Below are 18,642 nucleotides of genomic sequence, written 5' to 3' on the forward strand. Positions count from 1 at the left end.
TGTCAATCAACATATAGTAAAACCTCACTAAATTCATAAAAATGATCACAAGCAAGAGAAAGCCAAACTAATATGCTAAAAATGCAAATTATTAAATTGCCATTCTTTTATGTGGAAGGCATACTATAAGTCAATAAGGTTCTAATATGCAAGTTAGTGAAAACAAGTAATTTATAAAACCAATGTTACAAAAAAATTATTTCAAATATAAAATTTCTTTAATTAACAAGAATGAATGGACCTAGAAGCTGAAGACATATTGAAGGAATTTTTAATTTTTTGACCCCTAGGTTTGAAAGGCTATTCCTTTTAAATTGAATTCTTACTACTCATAAGATACAGAGGAAGACATTTTTAATTTTTTTTTTATTCAATGAGGAGCACATATAAGTGTTTTTATTTTTGTAAATATAATTTTTGTAAATATAATTATTTTTGTAAATATAATTTTTGTAAATATAATTAAATATATAACTTGAATTTGTGAGATTCCACTGCACTAAAATACTTTTATGATAAAAGAAACAATTTTTCATATTACACTATAGTAAAAATTTTATAAAAGCTCCTCTGATAAGAGGGTCTGCTAACTGAAAAAAAAAATAGTCACTAGGTAAATTAGTTCATGGTTCTACAAAAATCTTAATTCCACATTTCTACAAAATTCTTAATTCCATATTTATTACAATTAGGCACAAAAACATTTCACTTTTCATCTACCCCAAATTCTTATGAATGGTAATAAACAGTTGTAAAAAGCAAGACATTCTACAAATTTAAAATACCAACCTTTATATATGCACTTGGATAAATCTTATGAACAGCATCTCCGGGGGCTCGTCCAGCTTCTCTGTCTAAGTAGTAACTCTGCACAAACACTGCATGATCACTGAGGCATCTAACCCAAACATCACCTTCACCTTTACATTCCAACTGTACACCCTTGCCTATGTGCAACCTTAAAAAAAGGGAAAATTAAATTAAATTTTAATGTATTTACACATTTTACCAAAATTTTCTTCTAACATATTTTTAATTAATGCTTCTTTTATCCCTGAGAAAAGATTATTTGTCTCATAACCAATTAATAACTGAAATTACGATTTCTTCCCCCTTCTATTTCCTCATTCAGAAATAAAACCCCTATGGGTTAATTCAGCCAGCCTTTGAAGAACATTACTGACCTTTTCCAAAACTTTACCAACCAGACCATCTCATCTAAGTGGAATTGTTATCCCAAACAACTAGAAAAACTTTACAAAGAAAATTTAATCTAATCCAGGTGAATTGGGGGGAAGGGGAAGGACATAAGGCAGGCAGTAAGAATGACATAATCAAAACCCTGTCTCCTCTCCCTCTTTAAAATATGTTCATTTCTTATTATAATATTCACTTTTTGATTGTTAACCAATTAGAGTTGATTGACATTTATTGGGAATACCCATTCTTACAAGGGTATATAAGTGTCAAGAGGCCTTTGGTTTAGAGAAAAAAGTCAAATAACCATCTTTCATTAATTATTCACTTTTTATAATTAATAAAATTATCAATTACCCAGAAATTATGTCTTTCGAACTCTTCATACGTCATATCCCATCACTTAATTTAATCTATAAAACTCTAAAATTGCAAATTATTTAGCCACCTTAATGACAGAAAATTGCAAAAAAATTTTAAAGATCATTTCCCTGATACCTAACTCACTACATAAAAGTCCATATAATCTACATAGGAAGGTATACCTTATAAAAAAAACAAGATCAAATCTTACTCCGCCCACATATTCACATACATTTTTGCCATGTTACCTTGCTCTCTCAATGGCTTCAGTTCTGTGAACGTTGGAGAGCTGACCCAAGCAAAATCGGTCTCCTCCTGATGGGTCCACATATCCATCGACAGTAACAATTGGGCAGCTTGAAGGAACTTTAAATGTCTCTCCTACCTGAACATCCATTTCAAAGTAAGCAATTGAACACCAATATTCAGGAGCTATAGAAGAAAGGAAATACAAGAAAAAAATATGTACATGGACAAAGGAGATATTGGAACGACTTCACATCCATGAAGTAATTACAACTAAAACTTTCTGAGGGATTCTGGACCACTATAAAAATCCATTCAAAGGAATGAATCAGCAGTGCACAGAACAGTAGACATTTTTAGTCTTTGAGATTGTTAACAAAAAATTTAACTTTTCAGACAAGCATGACTTTATAAAACTATTAGTAGTCACCATTTATAGAGCACTGTACCTGTTGCTCTAATAAGCTATGAAAAACAGAGAAGACTGAAGTCCCTATCTCTAGATGTTAAGTAACTTAATAACTAATGTGCCTAAACTGTAAGGAAGAAAAACATGTATTTTTTCATAATAATACCAAATGATTATATCCAAGTGTTTTTCAACCCTCTTTTAGTAAGTAGACCCTGAAAATATTTCTTAGAATAAACCAAGTCTAAGTATTCTAAACTTGAATCTGTTCTTGTTTCAAGATGGCTTTTTTTATACCTCATTTAATTTTAACATGGAATACTATAATCATTCTCCACCTTCAGGAATGAATCAAACTCCTAAAAAACAAACCAACAAAACTACAGATGATCTATCCTTTCTTGCCTCCATTTAGATTAATAAATGAAAAATTGACATTTTTAAAAAGTTTGTCAATTGGCAATAATGTTGGGAGATCCTAAAGGTTACTTAGTTGTTAAATGCAAAGTTATGGTCATGCCTTTACTGGAATTCCTATTTAAACTCAGTTAACTGAGAAATCTGTTAATTGCTAGAAGGCACTGAAATGAGTAAGATGGAAAAAGTCTTCTAAGATGTCTAGTCAAATCCCTCCCCAATTGTCAACATCCAAGATCAGTAATCTCAAGAAATACTTGAATAATGTTGCAACAATATCACTGAGAAGTTCATTACATCATTATTAGAAAATCCTTCCTTATATTAAGCTGAAATCTACCTCTTTGCAATATGGAATCTATTATTCTTTCTAGAATCAAAGAGAGAAAGACTAATTCTTCTATCTAATAGATACTATATCTGCTATAGCTATTGAAACAAAGTGATTTGTCATTGGAGAACCTGGAATTAGATCCTAACAATGTTGCTTGTTGGCTATATGTTCTTAGAAAAGTGACCTAGTTTCTCCATGTTGTATTTCCTTTTTTATGAGGGTTCAACTACAAGGAACTAGGTCTCTTCTGGTTCTGGCATACTATTGCCTAAGTATTAAGTCTCCTATCCAACATAATGACTCTTTCTCTAAAACCGCTCCAGCTTAAGTTGTTCAACTGATCTTCATATAACATGGTTTTTGTCCCTTTTGTATGCTAACTATCTTCCTATGGAGACACTCAAGTTTGAAAATATTCTTTTTAAAATGTGAAACCTATAATTGATTATAATTCATATGTAAACTAACCAGGGACAAAGAAGTACTACCATTGGTCTTATTCTTGAATACCCTCTTCTTCTATTAGTCTATAACAGTTAGCTTTACTTTATAATAGTATCATGCTATTGACTTATAATCTTAAAACTAAACCCAAAGCCTCAGATGAACTTTTAAGTCAGGTTCTCCTCACTGGTCATATCTGCAGTTGAACTGACTTTTTTCCCTAATGTGAGGTGTATTCTTTGCAGGAAGGAATAAATTTCATCCTATGCCAAAATGGAGCAGCCATTTCTCAGAAAAATGTGATACCTATAGGTTAAATCTCACTATCACAAACTTCAAAGGAACGGATTAGAATGCTGTAGTACTTTAGACTTAGTTTTAGTAATCTATTGGATTTTACAGAGCTTTATAATTTGCCAGCATTTGAGTTTATTTATAACACAATTCAATTCAATTCAAATATCTTCACTGTGTAAAGTACACAGAATGCAAGATCAAAAACAAACAATCAATGCCTTCCCCTCAAAGAGTTTATGTTCTAATTGGGAAAATACAATCTGAAAAAATTTAATAAATATAAAGTATATAAAAATAATGCAAAATAATTTCAGAAGAATTCTAACAACTAAGGATAAACAGAAATTTTAAAAAATTAATTAATGGCACCTGAAAGACCTTGAAGGAAGCTAAAGATTTTAAAAGGAAAGGAATACATTCTAGGACAATCTTCCCAGATGACATTTGAGTTGAGTCCTGAAAAAAGTCAGAGACAATAAGACAAAGATGAAAAGGGAGAGAGAGAGAGTATTCTAGGGATAGGTCAGTCAATGATAAGATAAGGAATAATAGAGAGGAATATCATGTTCACAGGACAATAAAAAAGCTAGGGTTTGCTAGATCATAATTACGGTGGAGGGAGGGAGAGAGGGAATGTTCATCCTCTACCCTAGAACTAAGGAGGGTGGGACAGAACATAGCTACTAGAATCCTAGTAAGACAATTTGCTATGTTGGTGTTTCAAAGAGTAAGAATGTTGAAAAGACAGAGTCAAAAAGCTCTTGTTGACCAGGATTATTCGTTGTCTCATTCTAGTCCTAAAAATGAGTTCATTGACAGCAGCTCTCCCCAAGTCCTTCACTGAGTGACAATAATGTTGGCAAATTCAGAGATAACAGAAGAGGAGGGAAAGTGGGATGGAAGTGGGGGTGGAGAGAAGACAGAGAAACACAGACAAGGGATGTGGAAACTTTCCCAATCTCTCTGGCAGAGAAGGTTATGATATATACATACAGAAGTAAAATTATGGGTTAAGAGAGCACAAAGCTAAAATTCCAGAAGGAAATAAGTATGCAACTGATAAAGATGGAAAATTCCACCCAAATAGTGATCAGCCTATAAAACAGAATGGAGAAAAGAAAACTAAAAAATTCAACAAAAGAAAATATTACAACGAAGTGAAGGTCTGAAAAAATTAGAATGAGTTGCCTAGTAAAGAATTTTAAAATCACTGAGTTCCCTAAGAAATGTGACTAAAATAAAAAAAAACCTGGATACCATAAAAGAAAACTGTTCATAATCACAAAGTCATTTGAAGGAAACTCCCAAGTTTAACAAAATCAGAAATGGTAGAGTCAAACTCCAGAACTTTCAAATACATGAAAAAAAAATACAAGCAGTCAAAAGAACAATATAGGGGGCAGCTAGGTGGTGCAGTGGATAGAGCATTGGCCCTGGAGTCAGGAGTACCTGAGTTCAAATCTAGCCTCAGACACTTAATAATTGCCTAGCTGTGTGGCCTTGGGCAAGCCACTTAACCCCATTGCCTTGCAAAAAAAAAAAAAAACACCCAAAAAACACTAAAAACTAAAAAAAGAACTATATATAGTGAAAAAATACAAGATTATATAGAAAATATGTGCACATATATAAGCACGAAGTAACTACATTTAAGAATAACACACACACACACACACACACACACACACAAGAATAACACAAGATTATACAGTACATATAACGTTTGGAATAAGAAATATATCTAAATGGAAAAGAAAAATCCTGAAACCAAGGCTAATTTTTTCTTCAATTATAATTAAGAGAAAAAATAGATTTCTCTAAAAGAATGATGACTTTGAAACATTTTTATTGGGGGATAAAAGCTGAAAAGTAAAATGCATGTTCAGAAAATAAGAGAAATCTAAAAAAGCAACTGAGAGTAAAAAGTGATGAATTCTTATACCCTACAAAAAAGAGAAGAGATTATTATTCCTTCATAATCTTATCATCTTCAAGAGTCAGAGGGAACAAAAACAAAATGTCTGGTTGTGTTTTATGTTTTTAACTTAATTTGATTTTAAGAAAAAAAGGAGAGGGAAAAGATATATACTAGGAAAAGATTAAAGAGGAAGAGGAAAGAATGAATCATGGGGGAAATGAAAGGGGAAAGTAAAGGAGAAATAATCTCATGAACTTTATTCTTAACTGATCAAAGTTAGAAATAATTGTGAAGGAATAGTGCAAGCAGGACAGAAGAGCTGAGTTCAATAGGCTGTAAGAATTGGGTAAGACATCTTTAAAAGCAAAATGAATTAACAAACATTTATTAAGTGCCTATTAGATTTCTTGTGCTAAACACTAAGGACACCAAAAAAAAGCAGATAGTCTTTGCTTTCAAGAAGCTCACAATCTAATAGAGGAGACGATACGTAAATCAATGTATACCAAAAAAAGCTATACATAGAATTAACAGAAAATAATTAAAAAGAGGAAGGCACTAAAATTGAGAGGGGTTGGGAAAGGTTTCCTGTAAAAAATGGAATTTTTGTTTGGGACTTAAAGGAAGTCAGAGACATCAATGAGCAGAATGAAGAAGGAAAGTATTATTGCAGGCATGCAGGACAGCCAGAGCAAATGCTCAGAATTAAAAGATAAAATGCCTTATTCATGGGACAACCTGAAGGCCAATGTCACTATACTGAAGAGTACATGAGAGAAATAGGTGGAAAAAACAGTAAAGGATGGGGGTGGCTAGGTAGTGGAGTGGGTAAAGCACCAGCCCTGGAGTCGGGAGTACCTGGGTTCAAATCCGGTCTCAGACACTTAATAATTACCTAGCTGTGTGGCCTTGGGCAAGCCATTTAACCCCATTTGCCTTGCAAAAGCCTAAAAAACAAAACAAAACAAAACAACCAGTAAAGGATGGAGGAGTTAGGTTATGAAGGAATTAGAATGCCAAACAGAAAGTTTTGTATTTGATCCTGGAGGTCACAGGGAGTCACTAGAGCTCACGAAATAGTGGGGATGACATGATCAAACCTGAACTATTAGGGAAATCATTTTAGTGACTAAATGGATAATAAACTGGGATGAGAACGAATAGGGGCAAACAGTCTCACCAGCAAGCTACTGCAGTAATTATGCATAAAGCAAGAAGGGCTTGCACTAGAACAGTGGCAGTGTAGAGGAGAGAAGGGTACCATATTTGCAAGATATTACAAGAATGAAACTTGGAAACAGACTGAATATGAGGGGTTTGAGGTTGGGTAGGAAAGAGAGATAGTAACAAGTCAAGGATGACTTCCAAGTTGTAAGCCTGAGAGAGTGGGAAGAAATTTGCCTTTTACAGTAAGATGGAAAGGAGGTGGATAGGTGGACAGGTAAAGGCTTAGGAAAAGAAAAGTTCAGTCTTGGATATGCTTAGTTTTAGATGTCTATGGGACATCCAAGATGAAAAGATAAAAAGTAGTTAGAGATTCAAGATTAGAAGTCAGCAAGGTTTGGACCAAGAAAGGTAGACTTAAGAATCTTCAATAAAAAGATGGTAACTAAATCCATGGAAGCTAAGGAGATCAACAAGTGAAGTGTATGTACAGAGGGAGTAGAGAAGAGGACCCAGGAAAGAATACTAAAGGACAACTATGGTTAGAGAGTTGTGATCTGGAAGATTTAGCAAAGGAGACAGAAAAAGTGTAGTCAGAGAGGAAGGCCAAACAAGAAAGAATGATGTTCAAAAACCCTAGAATGAAGAAAAATATCAAGGAGGAGAAAGTGATTAGCAGTTTCAAAGACTTCAGTGAGGTCATGGAGCATAAAAGCTGAGAAAAAAGTCATCGGATTTAGCAACTAAGAGATTACTGGTAATTTTAGTGAGAGAAGTTTCAAAGAACTAAGTTCAGAAGTCAAGACTGCTGGGTTGAAGTACAGGAAGAGGAGAAAGTGGAGGTACCTACTATAAATGGTCTTTTTGAGATGCTTAGCTACAAAGGACAGAAGAGATATGCAAGTACAGTTAAGGAAGGATGGAAGGATTGAATGAGGGAGACAAAGGCACATTTATGGGCAGCAGAGAATGAAAGGAGTATTAAAAAAGAAAAAGCCAAGTCAAGACTCAATGATAAAAAGAAGAGGAAGAGAATTGAGATTACATAGTTCAGACTATTAAAGGAGGGAATTCATTTCCTTTCTCCCCTTCACACTGAAAGAAGACATATCCTCTTTGCATAACACGGATCTAGAGCTACAAGGGACCTCAAAAGCAAACTAATCCAACTCTGTTCTACAGATAAGGAAATTGAGGTCCAGAGAGATTAAATGACTTCCACATCATAAAGATAGTGTCATAGAAAGTATTTCAATCCAATTTCTCTGACTCCAGGGTTAAGTCAATAAATAACAATTAAACAACTACTATCTGCCAGGCATAGTACTAAAGGCTGAGCATAAAAAGAAAGGCAAAAACGGTTCCTAGCCTGATAAAATAAAGAGGGTGGGTAGTTAGCTGGGAAGAGAGAACATGAAAACAACCATGTACTATTAAGATATAGACAGGAAAGGGGGCAGTTACGTGGCACAATGGATAGAATACTGGCCACGTAGTCAGGAGGATCTGAGCTCCAATACAGCCTCAGACACTTAATAGGTCACCTATGTGACCTTGGGCAAAAAAAAAAAAGATATGTAGGATAATTTAGAGATAACCTCAGAAGGAAGGCACTAGAATTAAAGGGTTTCAGAGCTGCAACAAGTAGATTTTATATGAGACTTAATGGAAGCCAGGAGATGCTGAAAAGGGAGAAAATTCCAGGCACAGAAGACAGTCAGAGAAAGTACACTTGTTTGAGAAGGGTCTTATTTGAGAAAGGTCTTATTTGAGAAAGAGCATGAATTCCAGGGACACTGGGTCTTGGAGTACATGGAGGAGAATAAAATACAAAAAGGATCAGAAAGTTAACTAAATTATGAACTAGTTATGAAGGTTTCTGAACACCATGGATCCTGATAGCTGCATGGATGAAGAACTGGAACTGAGAGAAACTTTGAAATAGAAAACATAATCTGAGTCCATCCTTAAGATGATGAGGGCCTATCTCAGGATGATGGCAGCGTCAAAGGAGAGGCTTATAAAGGAGATACTGTAGAGATAGAACACATAACTGATTTGATATGGAGGTTGGGGAGAGATGAGAGTAAGGAATAATGAATGACAGTCTTAAGTTTAAGCCTGGGTGACTGTGAGAATTGAGGAGGCCTCAACAGTAAAATGATGTTACAAAGTTTCAGAAAGACAATGAGCTTTATTTTGAACATACTGAGTCTGACATTTCTATAAGATACCTAGTTCAAGAGAAAGAGGGTAGGGTTGGAGAAATAGAGCTATAAATTATATGCACAGAGATAACTAAATATTTTAGAGCTGAAGTAACTAACAAAATAGTAGAGAGGAATAAAAGAGGAGAGCCTGGGTCAGAACTTTTGAGTATATTCATGGTAAGCTGTCATGGCCTAGATAAAGAACCAGCAAAAGATACAGAAAAGGACACAGGTGGGAAAAGAACCAAGAGGGTATATATAGAGGGTATATACCTAGAGGGTATCTAGAGCAGTATAACAAGAGGATGATCACTAGTGTGAAAGGCTGCAGAGAGGTTAAAAGGGATGAAAATTGAGAAAAGGTCATTAGCCATTAATTGTACTATCAATGAGTCAATTTTTGGTGACTTTTTCACTACATTATGAAGTTATCCTGGAGGAAAAAAATTAGATCCAAACAATAAAAACTGTAAATGTGAATGGATGAATTTGCTCATGGAATAGGAAACTAAATGGGAAAATTGTTGCTGTTATAGAGTTAGACAGAGAAATTACATAATGTTTAAAGGGATCAAAGTACGGTATTAATACTAACCATAGAAGTTCTAAATGTCATAACACCTATGTACTTAAACATTATATGAACTACAGGGAAAAAGAGGCAGGGGGAAAAACCCCCACATGCTGGTGACCTCAATGTGCTGTTTTCAGACCTAGAAAAATCTAAAAGAAGATAAACAAGAATATAAAGGACCTAAATAAAATTTTAATGAAATCAGATATGACAAACATTTGATGAGTACTGAATGAGCATTTAAAGAATATGCACATTTCTCAACCTTTCACAGTACCTTTCAAAAATCTGGTCACATATCTTAGAATAAAGCAAAAAAAAATTAAGAAGTCTTTACAGACTACAATATAATAAAAATCATTCATAAGGGAAATCTGAAGAAAGGATTCAAACTAAAACATAAGCCTAAAGAATGAATGAATCAATGAATAAGAAACAGACACAATAAAAAAGATTAACAATGAAAACAATAATTAGAAAACAAAATCAAATCTTTTTTGGAATACAGCCAAAAAATATTTTTAGGAGAAAATTTATCTCTAAATGCTTTTTACTACAAGAAAGCACAGTTTAATGAATTTAACATGTAATTTTTTAAAAAGCCTTGAAACACAAGACTTCCCTTGATAAACACAAAAAATAGAAACTATGAAAAATCAAAGTAGAAGTAAATAAAAAACTACTTATTTACTTAATTTTTTAAAAGTAGATTTTTGAAAACTCAAAAAATAAATTATTTGGATAAAGTTGTACATAAAAAAGGAAAACCAAATTACTAAAATAAAATGAATACAATACATGAAGAAACAATAGAAAATATAAGATCATTATACACTCATTTACATGCTAATTAAGCCTGGAAACATAAAGAAAATGAATGTTGACAAACATGTAAAATACCAAGAATAACAGAAATAGAAAATGAAAACAATCCAGTATCAGGAAAAAAGATGAATGTCATAAATGAGCTCTAGAAGGAAAAGAGAAAATTCTTGCAATTGAATCATGTTAATCCTTAAAGAACAAGTAATTTCTGGGGCGGCTAGGTGGCACAGTGGATAAAGCACCAGCCCTGGCGTCAGGAGTACCTGGGTTCAAATCCGGTCTCAGACACTTAATAATTACCTAGCTGTGTGGCCTTGGGCAAGCCACTTAACCCCATTTGCCTTGCAAAAACCTAAAAAAAAAATAATAATAACAAGTAATTCCTACATTACATAAATTGCTTGCAAAACAAAAAATGGAAGATACTTGTAACTAAAACTCCTTCTGAGATAGATATGGTCTTGCTACTCAAACCATGGAAAGGGGAGGAAACCCTAAAACTATAAACTGATATCACAAATGAATACTAACATAAAAATATGTTATAAAATATTAGCAATGATGTAGCAATATTGTTTAAGTGTTTATTCACTATGATCAGCTTGGGTTTACACCAGAAATTCAGGGATGGTGTGATACTAGGAAAATTACACAATTATTTCCTTAAGAATTAAACAGTCAACAAACAGGACCAGGTGAATTTCAAATGCAGTCTTAGGAAAAGTCTTAGGAAAGAATGCTCCAAGTCACCAAAATTATAGAAAAAAAATAACTCTGAGGTGTCACCTATATCCATAAATGGTAAAGATTTTGTGAGAGAGGGAAGTAATGGAAAATATTATAACTAATATCATTAGTATAAAATAATAGTTGGAGGAGCCAGAAAATGGTCCAATCATTCTAGCAAACAATTTAGGAGGCAGTCAAGATGGCAGAATATCAAGGACAGCTTAACTCCTGTACTTCAATATTCTCAAATATATAGAATTATATATTATATAGGGAGACTGACAGAGGGTTCTGCAAACACTGGGGATGAGATTTGACCAGGAGTATGTCATACAAATCATGAAGTAAATCAAAAGGGAATGAGACTGGGTACCAAAGGGGCAAAGATCACAGAGGATCTTAAACTAGTTAATAGAGTAGAACAGGTGCCACATGGCAGCTATTTTTGATGGCCACTACTAAGGACACATAGATCAGGGTGGACTGAAGACCTATACCTCAAGTGGTAGAAAGGAATGATCTTAGTTGTGAACCTTAACTGTACATTGAGCAAGGCACAAGTTTAGAAGCAAATGATAGCTGTGTGGATCTAGTGCCAAAAGTTCTCTTCTCTATCTCAGGATTTAGCCTTCAAGGTAATAACTAGCACAGGAATCCCAGATCAAAGGGAAGCCTGCAGTTCCATCATTGTGAAGCTGAAGAGCTTTCTCAAAGTTTAACAGTGGTCAAGTCCAGCAACTGTATCCTAAAACTTGCCACCAGAGACAAATTGAAAACCTCAAACCTGGGTAAGGAACTAGCAGAACTCCAGACCAAGAGGGGAGAATTTGCCCTCTGTGGGGCAATGGGGTTGAGTGACTTGCCTAAGATCATATAGTAAGGATTAAGTGTCTGAGGTTGGATTTGAACTCAGGTTCTTCTGACTTCAGGACTGGTGCTCTATCCACTGTGCCACCTAGCTGGACTCTTTATGATATCACTTTTAGAAAACAAAGCTTGTAGGTAAGCAGCAAGACAAAGCTCAGCCCAGAATTCCTCACAGAATGGAGAGTTCAGTCTTAATATAAATTTGAAAGTCAAGAAGCTGGAAACATGAACAAATAAAAAACTCCACTGCAAAGCTATTAGGGCAACAAGGAAACTAAATAAATAAACCCAGAAGAAGAGAATGACTCAAAAATTACAACAAAATCTCAAAGAAAAATCCCAGAATTCTGGGAAGATAAGTTTTTTTTAAAAAATCTTTTACAGGGAAGCTAGGTGGCGCAGTGGAGAAAGCAATGGCTCCAGATTTAGGATGACCTGAGTTCAAATCCAGCCTTAAACACCTAATAATTACCTAGCTGTGTGGCCTTGGGCAAGTCACTTAACGCCACTGCCTTAAACCCCCCCCCCAAAAAAAAGTTTTACAAAAACGAATGAGCACAATAGAGGAGAGAAAAGAAATAATAGCAACCAAAGACAAATGTGAAACAACTTGAAACAAGAGGTAAAAAACTTTACCAAAGGAAACGACTCCCTGAAAATTAGAATGGTTCAAATGGAAGCTAATGAATCTATGAAACAATAAAGACACAGTTGAAAAAAAAAGAAGTAGAAAATGTTAGGTATAACATAGCAAAAAGAGACAAACCAAAACCTGGAAAAAAATCTATTAAGATTCATCAATCTAGGGGCAGCTAGGTGGCACAGTAGATAGAGCACCGGCCCTGGAGTCAGGAGTACCTGATTTCAAATCTGGCCTCATACACTTAATAATTCATCAATCTAGAGCAATTAGGTAACACAGTGGATAGAGCACTAGACTTGGAGTCAGGAGGACCTGAGTTCAAATATGGCCTCAGACACTTAATATTACCTAGCTGTGTGACCTTGGGCAAATCACTTAACCCCACTGCCTTGCAAAAACAAAAAACAATTAAAAAAATTCATCAGACTATCTAAACACCATGACTAAAATAAAGAGTTTAGCTATCATAAAAAAAGCAGCAAAATAAAGAAAGCCCTGATATCTTTGAAGTAGAGGACAAAATAGAATTGAAAAGCTTTAACCAATTCTCTTTTGAAACGAACTCCAAAACACTTTGAGGAATATTACAGCCAAAATCCAGAGCTTCCAGATCCAGATCAAAGGAAAGAATTCAAGTACCAAGAAGCTACAGTCAATATTACATAATTTAGCCAATACCACTCTAAAAGAGCAACAACTTTGGTTTACAAAATTCCAGAAGTCAAAGGATATGAGCCTACAGATTAAGTATAATTTGCCAAGTCAAATTGAATATAAACTTATGGGGGGGAAATAATGTTTCCTGAAATTAAGGATTTCTTAGTATTCCTGATGAAAATAATAGAGTTATGATGAAAACCTGACATATGCTAACATCATGGTAGGGGTAAGGGTTGCTAAGTCAAAGACAGAGAGACAGTCTAATTAATGATTTTAAAAGATGAAAAGGGTGGGAAGAGAAATATAATCAGAAGAAGTAGGAAAGGAAAAAAATGAGGAAAACTCTATAAATGGGGTACCCAAGAAGAAGTCTACACAACAAGGAAGCAAAGTAAGAAGTAGTGAATAACATCTGAATAGCTCTCATCTGGATCAATCAACCTAGATTTATACTAGGAATGAAGAGTTGCTTCTATACTGGAAAAACTAGATTAACCAAAAAATATAAAACTAAAAATAAATAAATAAATGATTTTATCAACAGATGCAAAAAAAGGCTGTAACAAAACATCTATTCCTGTTAAAAACACTAGAAAAGAGTAGAAATAGAGCTTTCCTTAAAATGGCATGTCATGTCTAACTAAATTAGTCAGAATTATGTATAATAAGAATATGCTTGAGGCCTTTCTAATAAGATTAGCAGTAAAGCAAAGGTATCCAGTATCACCATTACTATTCAAAATACTGTGACAGAAATGCTAGTTATATCATTAAGATTAAAAAGGGGGGGCAGCTAGGTGGCGTAGTGGGTAGAGCACTGGCCTTGGAGTCAGGAGTACCTGAGTTCAAATCCAACCTCAGACACTTAATAATTACCTAGCTGTGTGACCTTGGACAAGTCACATAACCCCCACCGGCTTGCCAAAAAAAAAGATAAAAAAAAGGAATGGAAGGAAAAGTAGTCAATAAGGAAACAAAATTATCACTTCTTACAGTTGATAAAATGATTTATTTAGAGAAGCCTACAAAACTAAATTAGTTAAGTTGCAGATTTTAAAATAAACCCATACAAATCTAAGAGAAACTATATTTAAATTACACAAAAAGATAGTATTAAATATGTGGGAGTCAATACCTTAAAACACAGAGGAACAATTTGTGTACAATTAAGAATATCCTTTACACAAAGACATGTAAATAATTGGAGAAATATAAATTGCTCATCTGCAGGACAAGACAGTAAAAAAAATAAAACATTACCTAAATTAATTTACTTGCTCAGATTCATTCAAACTACCAAGAGATTATTTTATAGAAATAGAAAAAAATGACAAAATTCATCTGGAGGAACAAATGGGGGGGGGGGGTGTCATTTATATAACCAGTAACTGTGCTAAGCATTTTATATTATCTTCATTTGATCCTTACAACACTTTGAGGTATCTGCTATTATTATCCCTATTTTAAAGTTGAGATAAACAGAAGTTAAATGACTTGCCCAGAGTCATATAGTGACTAAGGCTATATTTAAACTCAGGCCTTTTTTGACTCTGTACCCAGTCACTGTGCCATGTAAATACCTTCATTATCTCTCTGATGAGATGACATAATAAAAAGAATATCAAGTAAATTAAAGGGAAAAAAGGAGGAGGAAGAAGGGAGACTAGAAGTTAATAGATTTCAAACTATACTACAAAGCCATAACCAGCAAAACAATCTGAATGATTGATCAATCAATGAAACAGAACAGGAACACAATATATAGAAACAAACAAGCACAGTAGTTTAGTGTTAAAAAAAGTCAAAGATATCAGCTACTGAGCAAGAATTTACTATTTAACAAAAACTATTTGGAAAAGTAGAAAGCAGTCTAACAATTAACCAAATAACTACCAACATCTCATACCGCATAAAAGATAAGCTCCAAATAGGTATATGATTTAGACAAAAGGCTGACATCATAAACTAATTAACAGAGCAGATAAGAAATTAACAATCAGATCTATAGTTAGAAGAAATCATGCCCAAACAAGAGATGAAATGGTTCATGGGGATAAAATGAAGAATTTTAATTACATAAAATAAAAAAGTTCTAAAAAGGTAAAATTAGAAGAAAAGCATGAAATTCGGAGTGGGAGGGAGAAATCTTTGCAGTAACTTTCTCTGAAAGGTTATCATTTCTAAAATAGAAAACTTAAGTCTTATCAGTAAAGGGGTAAAGGAGACACAATAATTTTTTCAGAGGGAGAAATTCACACTATCAATAGTCATATATGATCATATCAGATCATGTCAAAACATGCAGTCTAAAATGCAGTGGTATTAAGAACTAGAAATTATCGATTACATTAAATTAAAAAGCTTTTGCACAGATAAAACCACTGTAACCAAGATCAAAAGAAATGTAGTAAACTGGGAAACAATCTTCACAACTAATGATTCTGACAAAGGACTCATTTCTAAAATATACAGAGAACTGAGTCATATTTTAAAAAAAAAAGCCATTCCCCAATTGGCAAATGGTCAAAGGATATGCAAAGGCAATTTACAGATGAGGAGATCAAAGAAATCCATAGCCATATAAAAAATTGCTCTAAATCATTAATTATTAGAGAAATGCAAATTAAAGCTTCTCTGAGGCCTCACATCTCTCAGACTGGCCAATATGACCAGAAAGGATAATGATCATTGTTGGAAGGGTTGTGGGAAATCTATTACACTGTTGCTGGAGCTGTGAACTCATCCAACCTTTCTCGAGAGAAATTTGGAACTACACCCAAAGAGCAATAAAAAATGTACATACCCTTTGATCCAGCAATACCACTATTGGGTCTATACCCTGAAGAGATGATGAATAAGGGTAAAAACATCATTCATACAAAAATATTTATAGCAGCCCTGTTTGTGGTGGCAAAGAATTGGAAATCAAGTAAATGTCCTTCAATTGGGGAATGGCTTAGCAAACTGTGGTATATGTATGTCATGGAACACTATTGTTCTATTAGAAACCAGGAGGGATGAGAATTCAGGGAAACCTGGAGGGATTTGCATGAACTGATGCTGAGTGAGATGAGCAGAACCAGAAAAACATTATATACCCTAAAAGCAACATGGGGGTGATGATCAACCTTGATGGACTTGCTTATTCCATCAGTGCAACAATCAGGGATAATTTTGGGCTGTCTGCAATAGAGAATACCATCTGTATCCAGATAAAGAGTTGTGGAGTTTGAACAAAGTTCAAGGACTATTCCCTTTAATTTAGAAAAAAAAACAGACATCTTATTATCTGATCTTGTTATCTCTTATACTTTTTGTTTCTTCCTTAAGGATATGATTTCTCTCTCATCACACTCAATTTGGATCAATGTACAACATGGAAACAAAGTAAAGACTGATAGATTGCTTTCTGTGGGGGTGGGAGGGAAGTAAGATTGGGGAGAAAATTGTAAAACTCAAATAAAATCTTTAATAAAAAAAAAGAACCACTATTACACTGTTGGTGGAGCTGTGAACTCATCCAACCCTTCTGGAGAGCTATCTGGAACTATGCCCAAAGGGCAACAAAAATGTGCATACCCTTTGACCCTGAAATACCACTACTGGGTCTATACCCTGAAGAGATGAGGAAAAAGGGTAAAAACATTACTTGTACAAAAATATTTATAGCAGCCCTGTTTGTGGTGGCAAAGAACTGGAAATCCAGTAAATGTCCTTCATTTGGGGAATGGTTTAGCAAACTGTGGTATATGTATGTCATGGAACACTATTGTTCTATTAGAAACCAGGAGAGACAGGATTTCAGCAAAACCTGGAGGGATTTGCATGAACTGATGCTGAGTGAGATGAGCAGAACCAGAAAAACACTGTACACCCTAACAGCAACATGGGGGTGATGTTCAACCTTGAAGGACTTGCTCATTCCATCAGCGCAACAATTGGGAACAATTTTAGGTTGTCTGCAAAGGAGAGTACCATCTGTATCCAGATAAGGAGCTGTGGAGTTTGAACAAAGTACAAGGACTATTCCCTTTAACTCAGGGGGGAAAAAAAAACCAGATGTCTTATTGTTTGATCTGGTTAGTTACCTCTGAGAATTCTGTTCTCTTTAAGGATATGATTTCTCTCTCATCACACCCAATTTGGATCAAGGCACAACATGGAAACAAAGTAAAGACTGAAGGAGTGCTATCTGTGGGGTGGGGGTGGGGGGGAGAGAAGCAAGATTGGGGGAAAATTGTAAAACTCAAATATCTTTAATAAAAATTAAAAAAAAAAAGAACCAGAAATTAAGAGAATTTCTATCATGTGAAGGATGGTTAAACAAATTGTAGTATATGATAGATGGAATATTACTGTGCTGTAAGAAATGATGAATAGGTTAACTGTAGATAAACATGGAAAGACAAGAAATAATGAAGAGTGAAATGAGCAGAACCAAAAGAATGCTGTATAAAATAACAGCAATGTTGTTCAAAGAATAACTGTAAACAAGTAAGTTATTTTGAGTATTACAAATACTCAAATCAACTACAAAGTACCTATGAAGAAAGATTTTGTTCACCTCCAGAGAAAGAACTGATAAATAGAAATATGAATGGAGGTCTTCTCTACAGGGCCAAGGAGGGAAGGAAATCAGTTCAGAAAGTAAAATGTAACCAAAAAAAATTTAGCAACACTCCTAAACGGGTCCAAATCAGAATATAAACAGTTTAAAAATGAGAGAAATGAAGAAGTGAAGACAACTAGCATGGGTGGCATTTTGTTTTGTTTTTAAAGGAATTTGGTTTGCAAGAGAGGAGTGATATGAGGTGATAGTTTGAGGTGACAGAAGTGTTAAGCAGAGTTTTTCCTAAAGATAAGGGAGTTCTGGGAATGTTTATATGTAGTAGAGAAGGAACCAACAGATGAGGAAATAATCTGGTGGACTACAATGGCTAGAGTGCAGATAGATAAGTTGACTGTCTCAGGGAACTGAGAGTTTAGCTGAAGTGGAAATCTTGACATAGAGGTTGAATTAGGGATGTTGTACAATAAATTCCTGTACTGGATTTGCACCACTCAAAATATGTGCTTAAAAATGCCCACCTCTTCAAAAGGGAACATTTACATCTTAGTGACAAGTTCTAGTTAACAATATTGAATCAGATAACAGATGATGAAAAGTACCTCCCTTTTTCTCAACAAAAGTGTCCAATTTTGCAAATGATTAGATGTTGAAAGGGCTGGTTTTGCTTAACTCCCTTTATTATAATAAGGGATGACCTCTGGGATGGGAAAAATATTACTGAAAAATGACAGAAGTGCAAAAAAAACCCCAAAAAACTTAAAACAAGATAAAATTC

The 18,642-nt window shown here is 34.3% G+C and overlaps 1 protein-coding gene across 4 annotated transcripts in view; it reads right to left on the reverse strand.

Annotated features, from left to right (window-relative positions):
• Positions 1 to 18,642, reverse strand: part of SMAD4 (SMAD family member 4) — a 63,985-nt gene that overhangs the window by 18,151 nt on the left and 27,192 nt on the right. For all 4 annotated transcript variants that reach the window (XR_012472224.1, XM_074205288.1, XM_074205290.1 and 1 more), the window contains 2 exons: positions 1,809 to 1,992; positions 790 to 958 (listed from right to left, as the gene is read on the reverse strand). Coding sequence is in view for 3 of the 4 variants with exons in the window: in XM_074205288.1 (XP_074061389.1) it covers positions 790 to 958; positions 1,809 to 1,992 (353 nt within the window). In the remaining variant the exon portion in view is untranslated. The remainder of the gene's footprint in view (positions 1 to 789; positions 959 to 1,808; positions 1,993 to 18,642) is intronic.

This window comes from Macrotis lagotis, chromosome X (assembly GCF_037893015.1).
Source record: "Macrotis lagotis isolate mMagLag1 chromosome X, bilby.v1.9.chrom.fasta, whole genome shotgun sequence".
Lineage (NCBI taxonomy): Eukaryota > Metazoa > Chordata > Mammalia > Peramelemorphia > Peramelidae > Macrotis > Macrotis lagotis.